At 41.4% G+C, this 22963-nt stretch overlaps 1 protein-coding gene across 1 annotated transcript; it reads left to right on the top strand.

Annotated features, from left to right (window-relative positions):
* The first annotated feature begins 259 nt into the window (after positions 1 to 259).
* LOC145396008 (uncharacterized protein B0272.4-like) lies at positions 260 to 22262 on the top strand. Its single transcript, XM_080269474.1, has 7 exons — positions 260 to 294; positions 1162 to 1375; positions 13950 to 14113; positions 14727 to 14844; positions 15111 to 15230; positions 18028 to 18198; positions 22158 to 22262. The coding sequence occupies exons 1-7, from the start codon at positions 260 to 262 to the stop codon at positions 22260 to 22262; spliced, it is 927 nt and encodes a 308-aa protein (XP_080125600.1).
* Positions 22263 to 22963: the final 701 nt, after the last annotated feature.

Here is a 22963-nt window from a genome sequence, read left to right as displayed (position 1 = left end):
TTTTGCAACTTGATCCCTCCCGTTTCTCCACCATGCTCTGAAAGTTTCGTCGCCATTTAAATAGGTTCTATTGATCAATATGGTTCCTTCCATGTCACAACGTTAGAGCGTAAGTGATTCAAAGTTTTGTCACAGTTTTGTCACAGCGTTATAGTCAGTGATTATACTTCTGACAATACCTGGAACTGTTCTCCTGTTTTATTTTCAGATTTGCCAGCATTGTGTGAACATACTACTGTGGATAACTTGAAGCTTAATGATGGCAATGCTGGCAGCTAAGACCGGACTGAAAGGGTAAGAAAGCTAAATTTCTCATACTCCTATGAGCTGACAATCCAGGAAGCTAATTTTCCCTTATCCAGGAGGCTAAATTTCTCTCGCTGCCACGAGCTGACAATCCAGGAAGCTTAATTTCTCCTCTCACCACAAGGTAACATCCAGGAAGCTACATTTCTCTTACTACCACCATCAAAACCAGAAATAAATAGCCAAGGAAGAGGTGCTAGGGAGCTTCTTTAACAGAGAGAATACGGGCCAATCAGTACCTTGTCCTCTTGAGTGCAAACCCTTGTGCTTCTCATTGGACATAATTTACTACCTTCAGACTATTTTAGTTAACTCTGGAAACTTTTTTTTTTTTAAGAAGATTAACGGAAGGAATGTTGAACAAAAATCCATACACCAGATTACAGGTGTCCTCCATTCATTTAAAACATCTTTAACAGTTGGACATGAACAGCTGTAGGTTGAAGTTTGGGGGGGAACTAATCTGGGGGAGCACGTTCCAAAGCCAAGCAGTTCGGGGAAAAAATGAAGTAATAAAAACACTCATTAAACTGATCAAGGTATTAAGCTAACCGACCCAAAGTCCTTCTTAATCCAAATAAATGTCTAGAAATGACCCTAACAAAATGAGACGATAACTTCTTAACTACTAATCTTAAAGTTCGAGATGCGAGAACGTTGTGAAAACTTTATCCATGTATCATAATTCGTAGGAATTGGGGCATGGGTTTGAGTATCGTACGTGCTCTGTTATCTGTCTAGTCTTCTCGAAGTCAAAAAAGTCTAGAAATAACTCTTCAAATCAATCTAGCTACTAATCTTAACTTCAAGGGTTGAGAACTTTTTGAAGACTTTAACCATACATTTAACTTCCAGGACTTTTGGCATGGCTTTGGGTGTCCTACGTGCCCAGATTGTACCCCGCTTTGGCCCCTGGTGCGTGGCAAGACCACTATGCTCTGTGGTGGACATGTTTGGGGAAGAGACGGAGGACAGCAGGGAATATGTGACTATCAAGGCTTTCAAGAGGAACAGAGTCCGCACCATTGTGTTCAACAGGCCGAGGGAAGAAAACAGATTGGATGAACTGGTGAGAGAGCCTTGTTTTTACACATATTGTTAACTGAGATTGGTTGGATTTGAGTTAAGAGTCTGGTAGTGAATAAACATGCATAACACGGAATTAGCATGCAAAACAAAATAAACATGCTCAATAGAATGAACCAACATGCAAAACAGACTGAACATACAGGACAGAATGAACTAGCATGCAAAATAGACTGGAGGTGAGTTTATAGGCGGGATGTTGAGTGATCGTCTGTCTATCTGTCTACCGTCAGACGCCTCAGTAGAGTGATCGTCTGTCTATCTACTGTCGGACGCCTCAATCCCTTAAGGTGGGGAGGCACAAACAAATCCTCTCCATGTCGTCCTGTCACCCTCCATTTCAGAACTCCACCCCCAGCTCGCATCCCCCTCTCTCATATACCTCTCCATTCCATCCCTCCATCTCATCCTCGGACTCCCTCTCCTTCACCCCGCTTCACCTCATTATATACATTCTCCTCGCTAGTCTCTCGCTCTCCATCTCTCCACATGGCCAAACCACCTCAGTGTATTTTCCCTAAGGCTTTCTATTACATCCACATCCACACCACAACGCTCCTTCACTTCCTCATTTGTTAGCCTGTCTCTCCATGTAGCTTCACATGATCATCTCAAATAACTCATTTCCACTGCCCTCTTTGACGTGTTTCTTTCCAACAAGATTCAAGCTTCACTTCCATAGGTTAGAACTGCTGTCATAATAGTATCATGCACCAAATTTTTTTTTTTCTTCAGTACTCACCTCCCCATTTCTTATCACTGCTTTCAGAGACCCGGCAACCTTTCTTCCTTGTTGCACACTTTCAAGCACTTCATCCTCCATACTTCCATCCTCGCTCATCACACTACCCAAGTACTCACATTTTCTATTTTCTCATCAGCCAACTTCACTGAACATTCAGTAACTTCACGTCTTTCGAAGACCACAACTTTACTCTTCCCAACACTCATCTTTAGCTTCCGTTTCTTACACACGCTCCCAAACTCATTAAGTTTGGGAGCGTGTGTTTGTGAGTCTTGCAGTTCACTTCATCATCACTTAACGATACATTATCATCTGCAAACAGAGCAAACCCACAACATCCACTACATTACATGGCAGCACATCCACATACACCAAGGAACATCAAAACAACACCCAGCACATGATATCATACGCAAATACTGTCATCTCTCCCCCCTCGCCCGCCTCAGACCAGCTTCCAGAAGCATATCTATACTCAAATCACTCGCTGCTCCATTCGGTCACTTAAAGACTACACACAGCTGCATGCACGGCCTCCTGATATCCACCCTTCTGAATCCTATCTCCCTCGTGAGGACAGGGTCCACCTGGCCAGACTGAGATGTGGGCATCATCCAGCTCTCTTAAGTTATCAGAAGCAGCTGGATTACTCCGTTGCTGATGCCTGTCCAGGATGTAACGCAGCACCCCATACTGTTAAGCACATTATGGAATACTGCTTTGCACACAATAACCTACGCCAACAACACAACATACACTCCTTGAGAGCTCTGTGGGAAAGCCTGGTCTCGGCCGTGGCCTTCCTTAGGGACTCTGGGCTGTTCGGCCAGACTGCCTAGGAAACAACAATTACTACTACTACAACAGTACAGAAAGGTTCCAAAAGCTGCCCTCGCTCATTAGGGCCGCTCCAAAATCCGCTGCCCTATCCTGTACCTCTTTTATAAACCCATCCATATATAGACTGTGAACAACCATGGAGGCATGATACATCCCTGTTTCAATCCAACATTCAAATAGGAAAATGCAATCAGTTCACTGTCCCCACTCACTACAGCCTTAGCATCCTCGTACATACTCTTCACGGCATTCAGTTTACTTCATGTATTCTTAATATCTTCCACATTCCTTGTATACCCACTCTGCCATATGCTTTCTCCAAATTATTGAAGGCCACAAACAACTTCTCTTCCTTTTTCTAAAATCTTTTTGCTGCCTACTTCTTCCTTAGCCTGTATAATTCTTTTTCTATGCCTGACCTCCTCTCTTTCTATTTCTCCCATCTTTCCTGTCACTTCTTTTTGCTTTTCTTTCCATTACAGGTGGCTTTACGTTGAGTGACAAGGCAAATGGTTTCATGGAACACAAGAAACCGTTTACAACGCTGGGTGGTAACCATATAACCAAACTGTACGTGCTCCCTACGTGTCAGCAAGTGGGTTGGTGGAGCGTTAGTGCCCCGCCCCGTAAAACAAATCACTCAAAGTCAAATGGCCACCCCTTATGGGATTATGGCATCTGGCAATAGATAGATAGATATTCCACTAAAGGCCTAAGAATGAATATCTGATCTACACAACCTCTTCCCTTCCTAAAACCTTCCTGTTCCTCTCCAACTAACTTTCCTGTTATTTCCCCAACGCTGTCAGTAACTATCCTACCATATACATTTTTACTGTTCCTATTACATTAAGAAAATAAATGACCCTATGATTGGAACACACTTCTTTTTCCACTTTTCCTTTGTACAGGGGAATAATTATACCTGACTCCCAATTCTCCGGGACTCTACCTTCCTCCCAGGCCAATCTGCACATCATCCACATCCATTCTACTACTCTCTCTCCCCTATGCTTCAACATGTCACCATACACTCCATCAATTCCTGAGGCTTTCCCCATTTTGACTTTCTTCATTGCTTCCACAACCTCCATACTACTGATTTCTTCCTCCCGTCTCATGCCTCTTTCTCCCAGCCAGTCCCTAGCCACTTACACTCGCATTACTTTCATCCTCTGTGTTTAACAGTTCCATAAAATGTTGTCTCCATCTGCTCATTTTTTCTTCCTACACCATTATTAATCTACATTTTTATCTTTCATTCTCTTGTTAACTTAGTTATTGCCTGTCTAACTCTTTACCTCCTTCGAGAACATTTTCTTATATTCTCTCCACTTTACACTCGAGTTCCAGCCCTATTCTTCATCCACTCTCTTCTTACTCAATAATCTTTTCACCTCTCTTTCTCTCTACATATAAATCTCCCTTCCGTCTTGCAACTTCCTCTGTGCCTCTGCTTCCCATCCACTTATTATATGCTTTCTTCTTTTGCAACACAGCTTGTCTCACCTCTTCATTCCACCATGCTGTTCCTTGCACCCCGTTACATCTTCTCTTCACCCCCAAACAGCACCTCACATGCTGCATATTTTCTTCTGTAAATATCTTGCACCCACCTTCCACCTCTCCCATCTGGTCTAAACCATATTTACTCGCTTGTTTCTCCACTTCTCTTTTAAAGTCTTTTTTTTTTTTTCTCTTATATCTTGCAGCCAGCGTCCACCTTCCCCATCTGCTCTAAATCATATTTACCCATTTATTCCTCCACTTCTCTTATAGTCTGCATTTTTTTCATTATCTTGCAACCTTTCTACACTTGCTGTATGGACTACTACTTCCTGACCTTCCCTCTTTTTATTCATCCATTGCACTTGAACCTTGACTTTCACTGCCACCAAGTTGTGGTCCTAAAGTCCACACCCCCAACCTCTTTATGCTCTTGCATCCATTACATTCCTTCTCATTCTCTCAACCATAGACACATAATCAGTCATTGCCTTCCATTCATTCAGCTCACCACCCACCCTTCTAAACACTCGCCATGTAAACCAGAATATCATTTTGTGCTTAAAGAGGGTATTGGCTATGACAAACCCCCTCCCTGAACAAATGTCCACTAGAGCACTTCCATTCTCATCCACTTCTGCAGGCCTACCCCTCACCAGCTACTTTATCTACCGTCTCATTCGATACTTTTCCAATCATATCTCCAGTCTAAAACACTTTTTCATTCCTCTCAAACTTTTCTATGCATGCTTCCACGTCCAGAAGTCTTCTTTCACTCTGCCTCAATGATCTTGTATTGGATAACACACACACACACACACACACACACACACACACACACACACACACACACACACACACACACACACACACACACACACACACACACACACACACACACACACACACACACACACACACACACACACACACACACACACACACACACACACACACACACACACACACACACACACACACACACACACACACACACACACACACACACACACACACACACACACACACACACACACACACACACACACACACACACACACACACACACACACACACACACACACACACACACACACACACACACACACACACACACACACACACACACACACACACACACACACACACACACACACACACACACACACACACACACACACACACACACACACACACACACACACACACACACACACACACACACACACACACACACACACACACACACACACACACACACACACACACACACACACACACACACACACACACACACACACACACACACACACACACACACACACACACACACACACACACACACACACACACACACACACACACACACACACACACACACACACACACACACACACACACACATCTATAGTAATCACTGGTATAGAAGAGGAAGAAGTAAAAAACAAGATCACAAGAGACAAAAAGGAGATGCCAAATGTAATGAGCTTACTGAAAGAAGTATCAGAGGAAATCTGTAGTAAAGATATAGAGGAACACAAAAGGTTAGGGAAATACGAGAAAAGCAAGACAAGACCTCTAAAGGTAACTTTCCAGAGTGTAAACACTGTGGAGGAGATACTAAAAAATGCAAAGAATCTTATGGAAAAAGAGGAGTTAAAAAATGTATGGATAAAAAGATGCCTAACACAAGAGGAACTGGAATTACTGAAAGAGAAGAGGGAGGAAGCAAAAACAAAAAATGAGGGAAGATCAGAAGAGGAGAAGAACACATTTTTTTACAAAGTAATAGGATTGCAGGTACGAAAGTGATACACAAACAGGAGGGAATAAGAAGAAGGAAGGTAGTAGAACCATGTCATGACAAGTATATAAACAAGATGATAAAGTTGATGTACTCAAATGTGGATGGAATGGTATCTAAATTACTAGAGATGAATGATTGTCAGAGAAAAATGAACCACATATAATATGCTTAACTAAAGCAAAATTAACACCAAGGATATCCAATGACATACTAAGCTTAGAGGAATACAATATTTGGAGAAGAGACAGAAACTTAAAAAGAGGAGGAGGAATTATAATATTAACTAAGAAAAATCTAAAAGTCAATGAAATAAAACTAGATATACCATCACAAGTAGAACTGATTGTAGTAGAGATCAACACATCTGAAGGTAAAGTAATTGTAGCCAATTTGTACATGCCACCCAGATCAAACACATGGGAAAGAGACGAATATGAGGACCTGGCAGAGAGTATAATTCAGAGTTTAAGATCATTACTACATAAAATGGAAGAGAAATCGGAAAGAATTATACTAACTGGAGATTTTAATACAAATATAAATTGGAATACTGTAGATATAATTAGCCAAGAAAGCTGTTGCGATCAAAAGCTCCTGGATCTCGTGCAAGAGTTTTTCCTAACGCAACATGTGATGGAAACCACCATAAAAAGAGGACTCGATGTACCTTCAATGCTAGATCTAATATTTACTAGGCAAGAAAATGATATTGACAGTTTAATATATCGCCCTCCACTCGGCAAAAGCGATCATGCAGTACTAAATTACAGCTTCAGGATAGCATATGACATAGTTAACAGCAATAAAAGTTGCAAAAAGAGCCTAAACTATAAAAAGGGAAATTATCAAGACCTAAAGAAGTATTTCTTAGAAGTTGATTGGGAAAATGAGCTTAGAGGACAAGATTTAAATGCTGTATATAAAAAATTCTGTGAATTTCATGAAATAGGAGTCCAGAAGTACATCCTACAGCACAAAGAAGCAGATAAGAAAATACAGAAATGGTTCAACACAGAATGTAAAAAATCAAAAGAAAGAAGAGATTTGTTGTGGAATAGATACAGAAGACACAATAGTGAAAGGGCGTATAATAATTACAAACAGGCAAGAAAAGATTATACAGGAATAAGGAGGGAAGCCCCAAAACAGTTTGAGGAGGATATAATAAATAAAAGTAGTGATCAACCAAAGCTATTTTACAGCTACATCAGAAGCAAAAGCAAAGTAAAAGATATAATACAATCCATTACGGACGATGGAATCACCTATACACAAGAGAAAGATATTTGTGAAGCGCTAAATAAGAATTTCCAATTAGTTTTAACAAGAAAAAAATTTTGAGAGGGACTATGTGGAACATGCATGTCCACACATACTACCAGATATACAAATATCAGAAAAAGTAATACAGGAGGAGTTAAGTAAATTAGAGGGAGGAAAAGCAAGTGGTCCTGATGAAATTTCATGTTGGGTACTACGAGAATGTGCAAAGGAGTTAAGTAAACCATTATTTTTAATTTTCAAGAAATCCTTGAGTCAAGGTGAACTACCTGATATTTGGAAGAAAGCAAATATTGTCCCCTTATTCAAGAAAGGGAATAGACAAAATCCACTCAGGTACCGACCAGTATCACTGACCAGTGTTGTAAGCAAGGTATTAGAAAAGCTTATAAGAAAAGCTTGGGTAAATCATCTAGAAGAACACAGTATGATAACAGAAAGACAGTTTGGTTTCAGAAAAGGAAAATCATGTGTTACTAATCTGTTGAGCTACCATGACAGAGTAACAGACACAATACAGGAAACGGAAGGATGGGTGGACAGTATCTATTTAGATTTCAAGAAAGCATTTGACACAGTACCACACCAAAGACTTTTATGGAAACTGTACCATCAAGTAGGAATTCGAGGCAAACTGTTTTGTTGGATGCAAAATTTTCTCGTAAAAAGATAAATGAGAACAGTACTGAGGGGAAACTACTCATCATGGAAAGAAGTGACTAGTGGAGTACCACAGGGTTCAGTGCTGTTACCAGTCATGTTTTTAGTGTATATAAATGATATAAACAGTAACACTGGAAATGAAAGCTATCTGAATATGTTTGCAGATGATTCAAAAATACAAAGGAGAATTACTAACACAGACTTTTGTAAAGAGCTACAAGAAGAATTAAATAAACTTCATGAATGGAGTAGTACATGGCAAATGGAATTCAATGTGGACAAGTGTCATGTAATCAAGTTTGGTAAAAGTGGAAAAAGACCTGATTGGGATTATACGTTAGGAAATAAAACCCTACACAAATCAGAAAGAGAGAAGGACCTAGGTGTGATTATCAATAACAGACTATCTCCGGCTGACCACATCAGCGAGAAGGTACGGAACATGTATACACTGCATGCAAATATGAGAATAGCATTCACATACATAAATGAAGACATGCTAAGAAGGATAATATCATCATTTTCTCCTCCAATTCCACCTTAGACGATTCCGGTGCTGTTCCTCCATCACTTCCCCCCTCTGACTTCCTCATGGCTGACATTAAAATTTCTTCAGTTGATGTATTTTCTGCCATTACTGGCCTCAGTACTAACAAGGCATATGGGCCTGATGGGGTCCCTCCTGTTGTTCTCAAAAACTGTGCTTCTGTGCTTACACCCTGCCTAGGCAAACTATTTCGCCTTTGTCTGTCAACTTGTACCTTTCCTTCTTGATGGAAGTTTGCTCTCATTCAGCCAGTCCCAAAGAAGGGTGACCACTCCCAACCCTCCAACTATCGTCCAATTGCTTTAACGTCCTGTATTTCAAAAGTTTTCGAGTCAATTCTTAATAGAAAAATTTTAAGGCATCTTTCCTATCACAACCTTCTTTCCGATCGTCAGTATGGGTTCCGTCAGGGACGCTCCACTGGCGATCTTCTCGCCTACCTTCCAGACTCCTGGTCATCCTCCTTTCGGGACTTTGGCGAAAGCTTTGCCATTGCACTTGACATCTCAAAGGCTTTCGATCGAGTCTGGCATAAATCTTTAATTTCCAAACTGCCCTCGTACGGTTTCTATCCTTCTATCTGTGCCTTCATCGCTAGCTTCCTTTCTGGTCGTTCTATAGCTGCTGTCGTAGACGGCCATCGTTCTTCTCCTAGATCTATCAACAGTGGTGTTCCTCAGGGCTCTGTCCTATCACCAACTCTCTTCCTTTTATTCATCAATGATCTTCTAAGCTGTACATCTAACCCTATCCACTCATACGCTGATGACTCCACCCTTCACCTTTCCATTCGGTTCCCGCAACGCCCATCTCAACAGTTACTTCAAGAAACAAGGGATGAGGCTATGGCACACCTAATGTCTGACTTGGCTCATATCTCTGACTGGGGTAAAATAATATGGTTGTCTTTAATGCATCTAAGACTCGGTTCTTACACCTATCAACCTGACAAAATCTTCCACAGGTATACCCACTAATGTTTAATAATATTCAGATTAATCCTGCATCATCCTTGAACATGCTTGGGGTTTCATTTACTCGGGACTTATCTTGGAAAGATCATATTACATCTCTTGTAAAATCTGCTTCCAAGAGATTGGGTGTGCTAAGCCAACTCCGCTCTTTCTTTACCCCTGCACAATTGTTGACTCTATACAGGGGTTTTATCCGCCCCTGTGTGGAGTACAACTCTCATGTGTGGGAGGCTCCCCACATACAGCTCTTCTCAATAGGGTGGAGTCAAAGGCTTTTCGTCTCATTAACTCTCCTCCTCTTACGGACTCCCTTCAACCTCTGTCTCTTCGCCGCACTGTTGCATCTTTATCTCTTTTCTATCGCTACTTTAATGGTCACTGCTCCTCTGAACTGTCTGCTTGCATTCCTCCACCTCTACGACGGGCGCGTAGCACCCGTCTGGCAGCAAACTCTCATCCCTTTTCTGTCCAACTCTCTAATGCAAGAGTTAACCGTTACTCCCAGTCTTCATTTATGCAACAGGTCAGCTCTGGAACTGTCTCCCTCTGTCTGTATTTCCTTCTGCCTATGATCTCCAGTCTTTCAAACGTAGTGTGTCCAGGCATCTCAAAATGATCGGATCTTGAATTTGGCTCTCTTGTATTTTGTTTTTCTCTTGGAGGGAACTGTTACTGCGGGCTAATGGCCTTTGGTTCCTTCTTCCTCGCATAAAAAAAAAAAAAAAAAAATTCATTAGGCCAACCCTGGAATATGCATCAGTAGTCTGGAGTCCTCATCTCAAAAAACACATAGACAAGATTGAAAAAGTTCAAAGGGCCGCTACAAGATGGATACCAAGCTTAAGGGACCTAAGCTATGAAGAAAGACTAAATAAACTGAATCTACCAACACTACAGGAGAGAAGGAAAAGAGGTGACATGATAATGCTATATAAATGCATATCAGGGAAGGAGAAAATAGACATAAATGATTACTTAACATATGGAGAAGCATCAGCAAGAGGACACTGGAAAAAAACTGCATAAGAAGAGAGGTGATAAAGACTTAAGGAAATTCAGTTTCCCAAACAGAGCAATTGATCAATGGAATGCACAACCGAATGAAATAGTGTGTGCCAAAACAATTCACAAATTTAAGGATATGTACGAATAATATGGTTTAAGACACGGGACAGTACAAGCTTGACTCATTCCTGTAAAGATACAATTAGGTAAGAACAATTAGGTAAGAACACACACACACACACACACACACACACACACACACACACACACACACACACACACACACACACACACACACACACACACACACACACACACACACACACACACACACACACACACACACACACACACACACACACACACACACACACACACACACACACACACACACACACACACACACACACACACACACACACACACACACACACACACACACACACACACACACACACACACACACACACACACACACACACACACACACACACACACACACACACACACACACACACACACACACACACACACACACACACACACACACACACACACACACACACACACACACACACACACACACACACACACACACACACACACACACACACACACACACACACACACACACACACACACACACACACACACACACACACACACACACACACACACACACACACACACACACACACACGTACGTTTGTAATCCAACTGTCATTGTTACCCAGACAATCCTTGAACCAACTGATCCATATTCATATATTTTCCTTCCGTGTTTTGCACACAGCAATACGTACACACTCTTTTTGCCCTCTAATTCTCACGTTTTCCCGCACATTTACCCCATCCATACTCTCACTCTTTCACACACCTTCCCTCCATTAAGTCTCGGTTAATCCACAAATGTCCACTTTTGCACCTCAAGCACCTGGACAGTCTCTTTCAGCTCATCATTTGCAACCCTTACATTCCATGTTGCAATCCGAACCATGTCATTTGTCTGGTCCTTGGTCGTCTCTTGTTTGTCCGTCCTGGTACGAGGGTTCTTGTTTGTATTTTAGTTAATTGTTTTCTGGGGAAGGGTACTAACCCACTGGCAATCCACTTGGCATGTAGGGAACACGTGTTGGTAGGTTATAAGGTTTCTATCATGCATAATAAACGATTTCCTGGTTTACAGGAATTCATTTGGCTTTGCCACTCAATGTTGAGTTACCTCGAAAAAGAGTTCGACTACACGAGTGGGTGGATGATGGGCGCCCCCACCGACCAAACATACTGTATATGAGTATGTAATAAACAGGTTAATGATCAAACGCAGGAAATACATGTTTAAAAAAGCGTGTAAGGGACAAGTCTCGATTACAAAGAATTTAGGTGGAATAGAGGTTGCACTTTTGCATTGAACAGATTGGATGAGCAGGAGAGAGAGAGAGAGAGAGAGAGAGAGAGAGAGAGAGAATGAATTTTTAGGACGAGTTAGCAGAGAGGAAACGCTGAAAATGAGACAAGATGATAAATGTAAATAGGTGAATGAAGAGTTGAGAGTTTAATGTTTTGAAATGAAAATAAAATGAAATGGAATCACATTAAAACAATCTGAATTAAATCAGATACACTAAAATGGGATGTCACATCAAATGACATAGAATAAAATAAAATTGGATAAACTAAAATAAGGTAGTCCATTCAAATATTAAGTTAAAGCAAATCAAGTGGGAAAAAATTAAAACAATTGATAAAATAAAAGCAAGATCAGATGAAATGGAGTAAAGTTAAATCGTAGAATCATATCATATCAAATGGAATAGTAAAATAAAACCGGATAAAATAAAGCGTTTCAGATATTCCTTAAGATTAATATGGGCTTTGCCAACACACTCCTCTTAGAATAACTACAGGAGCCTTTGTCATAAGAGCCAGAGTTAAATAAATGTTTCCCATGTCCCGTAACGATTTCACATGCTGCGTAATGGTTTCAGATGATCCGCAATGGTTTCAGAGGTTAACTAATGGTTTCAGATTTCTCGTGACAGTTTCAGATGTTTCGTGGTGGTTTCGGATGTTTCGTGATGATTGCAGATATTTCGTAAGTGTTTCAGGTGTTGCGTAATGGTTTCATGCGATTGGTGATGGTTTCAGGTGTTCCGTAATGGTTTCATGCGATTGGTGATGGTTTCAGGTGTTCCGTAATGGTTTCAGATGTTTTGCAATGGTTTCAGATGTTTTCAATGGTTTCAGATGTTTGGCAATGGTTTCAGATGTTTGGCAATGGTTTCAGATGTTTGGCAATGGTTTCAGATGTTTTGCAATGGTTTCAGATGTTTTGCAATGGTTTCAGATGTTTTGCAGTGGTTTCAGATGTTTTGCAGTGGTTTCAGATGTTCTGCAGTGGTTTCAGATGTTCTGCAGTGGTTTCAGATGTTTGGCAGTGGTTTTCGATGTTTGGCAGTGGTTTTCGATGTTTGGCAGTGGTTTTCGATGTTTGGCAGTGGTTTTCGATGTTTGGCAGTGGTTTTCGATGTTTGGCAGTGGTTTTCGATGTTTGGCAGTGGTTTTCGATGTTTGGCAGTGGTTTTCGATGTTTGGCAGTGGTTTTCGATGTTTGGCAGTGGTTTTCGATGTTTGGCAGTGGTTTTCGATGTTTGGCAGTGGTTTTCGATGTTTGGCAGTGGTTTTCGATGTTTGGCAGTGGTTTTCGATGTTTGGCAGTGGTTTTCGATGTTTGGCAGTGGTTTTCGATGTTTGGCAGTGGTTTTCGATGTTTGGCAGTGGTTTTCGATGTTTGGCAGTGGTTTTCGATGTTTGGCAGTGGTTTTCGATGTTTGGCAGTGGTTTTCGATGTTTGGCAGTGGTTTTCGATGTTTGGCAGTGGTTTTCGATGTTTGGCAGTGGTTTTCGATGTTTGGCAGTGGTTTTCGATGTTTGGCAGTGGTTTCAGATGTTTGGCAGTGGTTTCAGATGTTTGGCAGTGGTTTCAGATGTTTGGCAGTGGTTTCAGATGTTTGGCAGTGGTTTCAGATGTTTGGCAGTGGTTTCAGATGTTTGGCAGTGGTTTCAGATGTTTTGCATTGGCTTCAGACATTTCGCTTTTTAGCTTCAGACGGTTCGCATTGGCTTCAGGCGTTTCCCATTGACTTCACGTTTTTCGGAATTGCTTCAGATGTTCCGTAATTTTTTCAGATGATCCGTGAGTTGACTAGTGCCATACGTGCCGGAAGGGATGATACAAACACTCGTGTCATGGTCACTACAGGGGCGGCGGGAGTGTATTCGGCAGGCAGCGACTATTATAGCTTCAAGACGGATGGCATAACTTCAGACACCATGGCGCAGATTATTTATATGTATGTATATATTTTGTAGCTCTGGTTCTTGTTTAATAGTGCATTCGTTGACCAGTTTATCACACCCGCATACTACCCGACCCAGTGAGTGTCCCTAACTTTGCCACTTACTCACTCCCTGTACATATCTGAAGGATGAAGTTTGACAAGTTTCATCAGAGTTTTGTATGTCACTGCTTCACTTTGTTGACTGCTTCCGCACTCACAGGGGCTGAACTTTATGAGGGTGTGTTTGATGGGAGAAAGAGAGGGACAGGTTTGAGCTTTCTTTGTTTTCTGTAATATTTCGGGCCACACAGAACCCATCTAGCCTGAAACTCTGTGAAGAATTCAGTCTTTAATCCTTCTCTCCCACACTACATTTCCACTTGTTGCAGTGGATAATTTAACTTACGGGGGTATGTTGAGGGGTAGGTGGTGGTGGTATCTGGTATGTATCTGCAGGAATGATTTAATCTGCTGGTGTGGGCGTGGCAGTGGGAGTAGGAAACAAATGCAGGCTAGATAATGATAACGCCGTATGAGCCGTCCCCGCAACATATGAGAAACATCTGGATGGAATGGAAGAAGAGCATTTTTTGGACTACCTTGTAATAAACCTAAATAACCCCAGGTTTGTGAAGGAACTGCTGGTCGAAGTGAAGCCCATGGTGGCCCTGGTGGACGGTCCGTCAGTAGGCACACTAACGTCAATCTTACCCCTCTATGATGCCGTCTACGCAACACGTGAGGTAAACACGACACAATAAAAATTCTTTAAGCAGGGGTTCTAATTGCCCTCAGACTATGAACTCCACCTTTCTGTCAAGCTTCGTCAAATGAAAATACTCCATTGTAAAACTGTGTACTTACTGAACTCCACCTTTCAGTCAGGCCTCGTCAAATGAAAACGTTTGTGTAATATCGTGTACTCGCTGAACTCCACCTTTCAGCCAAGTTTCGTCAAATAAAAATATTCCTGTGTAGTATCGTGTGCTCATTGAACTCCACCTTTCAGTCAAGCTTCCAGACCCCGTATGCCAAGGCCGGACTGACGCCAGCTGGGTGCGCCACATACACCTTTCCTCGGTTCATGGGTCACGTCAGGGCGTCTAACATGCTACTGCTGGGACATACGGTCAGTACAACGCCCGTATTCTCGATTCGGGAGCTTTTTTTAGTGCCTGTTGTTTAGCGATTTATATTGCATAATAATTATTACCAGTTTTCTTTATACTATAACTGGGAGTTAGTTTTGTGATGACTTTTCCTCTCCTTAGCTAATCATTTTTGCTTAAAGAATAATACAGGAAGATTTTTAATTAGGTTAGTTACCGTTTCTTTAAAAAATACAAGGTATGGATGGTCCTTTTTTTTTTTTTTTTTTTTCCCAGTTCAGATTCAGTGGAACTTGAGGTGTCTGGGAGGCGGGGCTTAGGCAATCTTCCCCTCCGGCAGTCTCTTCCCTCACTATCCGCCCCTCTCGATTTCAAATCTGATTATTTAATGCATGCAGACTATGTAGCAGTTGGCCCCCAGAAACATAATAAACAGGCTCTATATTAAACTTTGACTTGTACCCAAACTTCAAATTCACCTCTTCCTCTACCTCGGTAGCAGTTGGCCCCCAGAAACATAATAAACAGGCTCTATAATCAGCTTTGACTTGTACCCAAACTTCAAATTCACCTCTTCCTATCCCTCGGCTGACTGCACAAGAAGCCTTCGAAGCCTAGTTACCCTTTCTTATGGGATATATATGTAACTATGCAATTATTTGGAAGGTGTGTGCAAGATATTGACAGAAGAAATCTGTGCAGCATGTGAGGTGGTGTGTTGGAGGTGGGGGTGCAAGGAACAACATGTTGGAATGAAGAGGTGAGACAGCCTGTGGCACAAAAGAAGAAAGCATATAGTTAGTGGATGAGATGAGAAACAGGGGCGTGGAAAAAGTTGAGAGACGGAAGAGAGAGTTATATGTAGAGAGTAAGAGAGAGGTGAAAAGATTAGTAAGAGAGAGTAAGAAGCGAGTGGATGAGGAATTTGGAAGGAATTCGTGTGTAAAGTGGAGGGAATGAAAGAAAATGTTCTGGAAAGAGGCAAAGAGAGTTAGACAGCTTGTCAAAGAAGTTAGTCGAGGCGTGAAAGATAAAAATGGTAGATTACTAGTGGAGAAGGGAGAAAAGTGAGCAGATGGAGAGAACACTTTAAGGAATTATTGAACATGGAGAATTAAAGTAATGTGAGTATAAGTGGCTGGGGAATGGCTGGGAGAAGGGATGTGAGGAGAGAGGAAGAAATCAGTGGGATGGAAGTTGTGGAAGCAATGAAGAAAGTCATAATGGGGAAAGCCCCAGGAGTTGATGGAGTGTGTGGTGAAATGCTGAAGCGTGGGGGATAGTTGTAGAATGGATGTGGACGATGTGCAAATTGGCCTGGGAGGAAGGTAGAGTCCCGGAGGATTGGAAGTCGGGTATAATTATTCTCCTGTACAAAAGAAAAGGGAAAAAACAAGTGTGTTGTAATCATAGGGGCATTTGTCTTCTTAGTGTAATGGAAAAGTAAATGGTAGGATACTTATTGATAGAATTAGTGAAATAACAGAATAATTACTTGATGAAGAACAGGGAGGTTTTAGGAAGGGAAGAGGTTGTGTAGATCAGATATTCATTCTTGGATCTTTAGTGGAAAAGTTTCTAGAGAAGGGAAATAAGTTGTATGTGACCTTCATGGATTTGGAGAAAGCATATGACAGGGTGGATAGACAAGGATTGCAGAAACTATTAAGAATATATGGAGCAGATTGGAAGTTGTTGAATGCTGTGAAGAGTATGTATGAGGGTGTTAAGGCTGCAGTGCGTGTGGATAGTGAACTGAGTGAATTTCTCTACCTGAAGTTTGGATTAGAACAGGGATGTCATGTCTTCATGGTTGTCCAATCTGTAAATGGATGGGGTTATAAAACAGATTCAAGGTAGGGTAGTGGATGTTGGAGTGGCCCTAATGAGAAAGGGCAGTGTTTGGAAACTCCCTGTTCTGTTGTTTGCAGATGATATTGTGTTGTTAAGTGAAGACAGAGGGGAGCTGCAAGGCTTGGTGATGAATTTGGGAATGTGTGTAAGAAACTGAATCTAATCTAAAGGAGAATGTAGGGAAGAGTAAAGTTTTGGTTTTCTAGAAAAGTGAAGTCAGTGAAGGTACAGTGATGGATGAAGAGGAAATGGAAAATGTGAGTGTGTTTAAGTACTTGGGTAGTGTGATGATTAAGGATGGAAGTTTAGAGGGTGAAGTGCTTGGAAGAGTACAACAAGGAAGAAAGGTTGTTAGTTCCTTGAAAGCAGTGATAAGAAACAAGGAAGTGGGAATGGAAGTGAAAAAGTTACTACATGGCAGTATGGAAGTGAAGCTTGGACCTTGTTGGAGGGACAGAAGTCAAGAGTGAGAGCAGTGGAAATGAGTTATTTGAGTGGAGCCTGTGGAGTCACAAGGAGAGACAAATTGACAAATGAGGATGTGAAGGAGCGTTGTGGAATGGATGTGGATGTGATAGGAAGCGTTGGGAGAAACACCTTGAGGTGCTTTGGCCATGTGGAGAGGATGCAGAGTGAGAGACAGACAAGGAGAGTGTATGTGAGTGTGGTGGAGGAGGGGGGAGAGGGAAGGGGAGCCACAGTTGAGATGGAGGGATGGAGTGGAGAGGTATATGGGAGATGGGGATGTGAACTGGGAGCAGGGCAGTGAAATGGCTGGGGACAGGACGAAATGGAGGCTTTTTTTTTGTGGCCACCCCTTACGGGATTAAGGCATCTGGCAATAGATAGATAAATAGATTTTTCGATTGGAAATTCAACTATATAAGAAGCTTAAGTATGCAGGACTTATAAGTAACTTTGAATTGTACCTAAATTGAAAAGTCGCCTCTTCCTCTCCCTCAGCTGACTGCACAAGAAGCCTTCGATGTTGGCCTAGTGACGAAGATCCTCCCCCAGTCCACCTTTTATGAGGAGGCTATGGCCAGGGTATACCAGTTATCAGCGATGCCCTTAGATCCCTTAGTACTGACGAAGGGACTGATGAAGAGCACACTGAAACACACGCTCGAAGAGGTACGAGTCGATAGATAAATCCAGTCACTACATGTTTTTTTCTTGGTCGTTCTACCACCATAGGGTTATGTTCAGGCAAAGAAGGGGATACTGAAGGATGTGTCTAACCCCCCCCCCCCAGTCCGGAAAAACTATCCCACACTGAAATAAGTCTGGAGATGGTAACAAGAAAGGGAAACAGAAGTAACCAGATTCGAGGGATTGTTGTGTTGCTTGACGCCAGTCTGTCTGGCCAAGCAGCTCCGTTGACAAGTAACAACTTCTTCTTTGTGGCGGTCCTACCGATAAATTATGGCAAATAAACCATGTGGGAATCCAACACTCCCTTGTGGTAGACAGCGCCTCACCAAGTCCTTCCCAGGGAGAGGTGCAGGGATATTTTATGACGTTTGAATCCCAGGTGGTCACAGCAACTCTTCCACCCAGGGCACACAGTAGGCTCCCCATCCATGCTAGCCTTAAGAGGTTAAGCCCACAGATACCAGGAAGTGTATTCTCGTTATCTACCGACCCTCCTCCTTATGTCTTGATTTTAATGCCGTGAATATAGAGTCTGCATAAAACACTAAAGTTATTTTGCGGGAACAGTCTCCCCACGAGTTGTAGTTGATTTCTGTATAAATGAAGTGAGCTTCAGAGACATTCAGAGTCACGAATAAGTCATTGTCGAAACTGTGACGGGCAATGAAAATACGCAGAAACCTGTACCTTGCTATTCTTGCACAAAAAAATTAATAATAATAATAATATGATGATTGATGATGATTGATGATGATTGATGATGATTGATGATGATTGATGTTGATTGATGTTGATTGATGATGATGGATGATTGATGATTGATGATTGATGGATGATGGATAATGGATGATGATGGATGATGGATAATGGATGATGGATAATGGATGATGATTGATGATGATGATTGATGATTGATGATGATGATGATACGTGGAATATTATCGTGATGTGGGACGACCTGTTTTGAATAGACGCTTGATTTCTTTTCTCACGAGGGATAAGAATTACGTAGAAACCTCCCATGACTTTTTCTTCTGCATAAACAGATACTCGTATTTGGAGGAAAAAATATCGTAGTTAGGAGGAAGATTATCGTACTTTGGAGGAAAACTATCATATTTAAGAAAAATTTGTTCTGTGGATATTGAAGCTATTTACTATGACTGCTGCTACTACCACTACCACTACTACTACTGCTGCTGCATTATTATTATTATTATTATTATTATTATTATTATCATTATTATTATCATTATTATTATTATCATTATTATTATCATTATTATTTATTATTATTATTATTGTTTATTATTATTTTAGGTGAACTACAAAGAGAGTGACAGACTGGCCAAGAGATGTTACGCTGACGAGATCTTTCGGAGTGAAATGATGGCCTATCAGATCGACTTCAAGGAGCCTACGGAAGAAAACTGAGAAACTTTTAACAATGTAAAAAAAAAAAAAATCTGACCATAGACAGTGGTCCATATACTGTAAAACGCCCCTCTTCCACTTTGGGCTATTTTTGTGTTGTGGAGACGGTTCAGCGTTCATCAATGTCTGTCCTGCATCATTTAGTCGTTTTCTACTCCCACCCATGTGCATTTAATTGACTTTACCTGCTGCTCTAACTTTGCCTAAAATTGCCTGCTCTAACTTTGCCCAAAATTGCCTGCTCTAACTTTGCCCAAAATTGCCTTCTCCAAGTTTGCCTAAAATTTCCTGCTCTAACTTTGTCTATAATTGCCTGCTCCAATTTCGCCTAAAATTGCCTGCTCCAACTTTGCCTAAAAACTTCTCCAACTTTGCCTAAAGTTGCCTGCTTTAACTTTGCCTCAAAATGCCATCTCTCCATCTTCAATGTTGAGCTGAACCAAGAGATAGCCACTGGAATATGATGCTAGTCACGAGGAATGTTGCGGAAAGGTTGTGGAAGAGTAGCATGTTTTTCGGTGGAGAGTTACTTAAAATAAGTTGCAAATGGACGAAATTCTGGACCATATTATGGTGAGAGAACCATGGAGCCGAATTTTAGGTTGCATTGGACATCTCCTAGCACCTCTTCCTTAGGGATTTATTTTGCATACAGCAGGCTGATATTCTTTGGCTTAGGTATATAGTGTTAATGTTGATATAACTTCATCAGTAATACACTAGATATACTAGTGTGAGAGAGAATAAACTGCAAACAAACAGGTGTTACGAAATCCCCCTTACTCTTTCAATACGACTGTTTAAGGAGCTGGAGGTTATTAACACTTCAAGAAAATTTTATATTTTTGTCATCATCATCATCATCCGGACCTCCTTTCCCACCCAAGGGCAGGGTGAGGAAATATTTTTGTGAATGTATCGTTTAATTTCGCAACAAATATGATACTAAAATGATTATGATTTGGCACCTGAGAGAGAGAGAGAGAGAGAGAGAGAGAGAGAGAGAGAGACTTGTTAAAACTGAGTCCGCGAAGGTGTAGGCCTACGTATGACCTTATTATTTCGACTTACTTATGGAACACATGTAAAATATTAAGTCATTACTCCTTCAATATCTGGATCACTTAACGCCCGTGCAACTGATTCTGTAGCGTTAAGACATCACAGCAACTTTCATTTCATGCGACGGAAGTGGGCCATACACACAACTCTTAATACTACGTCGTAGTTGCATGAAACTCGAGCCTTATGAGATAGGAATGAGTCTCCATGGTTACGAGTCGAATCAACCCTCCATCTTGACTATACTTGTCAACTGAGCTGAAAGGGATTAGGGGTCTTCGTCAGGTGAGTGTAAATGCAGTACAATATTACTGACATGCTTTAATAAGACTGCTTTATAACAGAAACTTATGGTAAAAGAAAATGTAGAATGTGAGTGTCCCTTTGTAATTATCTACGAATATTCTAACATTTGCATTATAGAATCGTCCATACTATTACACTTTTTACTCTACATTTGACTAAAATTAAGAAATGTTTTAAATTTGGAGTTATAACAGGAATTGTCAATAGATTATGATGCTAGTCATGAAGAAAAGATATAGAAAGGATGTAGTGCCATAGCATTCTTCCTTCCACTGAGCTACACGAAATAAGTTGCAAAATGATGAAAATCTTCGTCAAGAAGTTAATAATGTAACGTAAACTTAGGAAAGCTGAGAGAAGATAGGAAAGGATTATGTTAGAAGTCACATGGTAAGATAAAAAGAGTTTACAGAAGACAACAGGCGAAAATAAAGGATATTATCATAGAAAAAAAAACTGATATAGGCAGGTTTATCCTTTGTAAAGCCCTGTCCACACGAACGGGCAATGCCCGCGGGCACAAGTGAGCAGTTTGCCTGTTGACGGGCTCACCGCTTGTGCCCGCGGGCAAATGCGTAAATTGCCACGCATTTGCCCGTGGGCACAAGCAGTGAGCCCGTCAACAGGCAAACTGCTCGCTTGTGCCTGCGGGCATTGCCCGCTCGTGTGGACAGGGCTTAAGGCAGATAACAGATGGACAACCATAGTAACAGTGGCGACCCAGAGATGGAATGGGAGGAAGAGCCAGACCGAGAATAGGATGATGATAAGCGATTCGAAGGTTTTCTGGGACGGGATGGGATAGGCTAACAGTAAACAGTTAGAGAGAGAGAGAGAGAGAGAGACCTTTGTACTGCAGTGAACCGACTCTGGCTGATGATAAGAGTAAATCAATGGAAAAATTCTGTCGTCCGTTGTTTAATTGTTTTTACATGTAACTTTCCATTAGGCACCTCTTTACTTCAAGCACATAGAAGTATTTCATTCTTGCTATCCCTGAACCGTAGCTGCAGTGGCATAGCGGTAGGTATTCATCAAGTGGTGCATGCTTTCCTGGTGTAGGGTTCGATCCAACGCCAGGGAGACATTTAAAGATAGTGCTTATAATATTACGTCCCCGTCCCACACTGTCACAGGCGCCAGCAGCAGTAGCTGAGTATGGAAGGAGGTTACCCAGTGAGTTGTTCTTCCTTTGTTCCGTTTATCGGTGTGCAACGGCGGGACCAGCTCAGGCGCTGTAGACAAGCACTGGCTTTTCAAGTTTGCTGCCTTTATTTACCAAGTAACTACACTCTGTGATTGCCAACTGCACTTCACTGTTTTCATAAGTGTCTGAGCTACACAATCTTCACTAGGATGTGCTGACACTGAACTGCACTGAAACTAAAACAAAAACAAAAACTGACTCATTAGGCTCTTAAACCTCCTTATATAAGCTTCCTATATACCAGAATGATCTACTACACTGGAGAAACAATAGTTTCCAACTCGGAGACGTTCAAAATATCCAGAGTTTTCTTTTACAGCATAACACTAAATTGTTTAGCATACAAACTGAGATAAAATTACATACTTTAACAATCACATAAACATTACAGAGAATAAGAGCAAAAAAAAAAAAAAAAAAAAAAAAAAATACAAAGACCTCCACTCACAAATAGCAGTCTAATTGGCAACTCTGATAAGTAACCAAACAACAAGAATTGTTGAGAACCTTCCAGCACTGCCTAACTAGCAAATCCTGCTTCTCAACACTACCCCACCCCTAGTCCTTTGGCGTCCCGACAAAATACGAACATAGCCTTTAATCCAAACTAAACATTTAATTATATATATAACAATCCTTCAAGTTATCAGGTCTTCTCCTATGCTGCTTTCGACGACGTCCCTGCTCCGTCAAACAGTTCACTCCTCCTGGAATGTCTTGGTCATCATGATTGAT

This window comes from Coenobita brevimanus, chromosome 34 (assembly GCF_032717465.1).
Source record: "Coenobita brevimanus isolate Jiangsu-jjx chromosome 34, ASM3271746v2, whole genome shotgun sequence".
NCBI lineage: Eukaryota > Metazoa > Arthropoda > Malacostraca > Decapoda > Coenobitidae > Coenobita > Coenobita brevimanus.
This window is presented reverse-complemented; position numbering and strand designations above follow the sequence as displayed.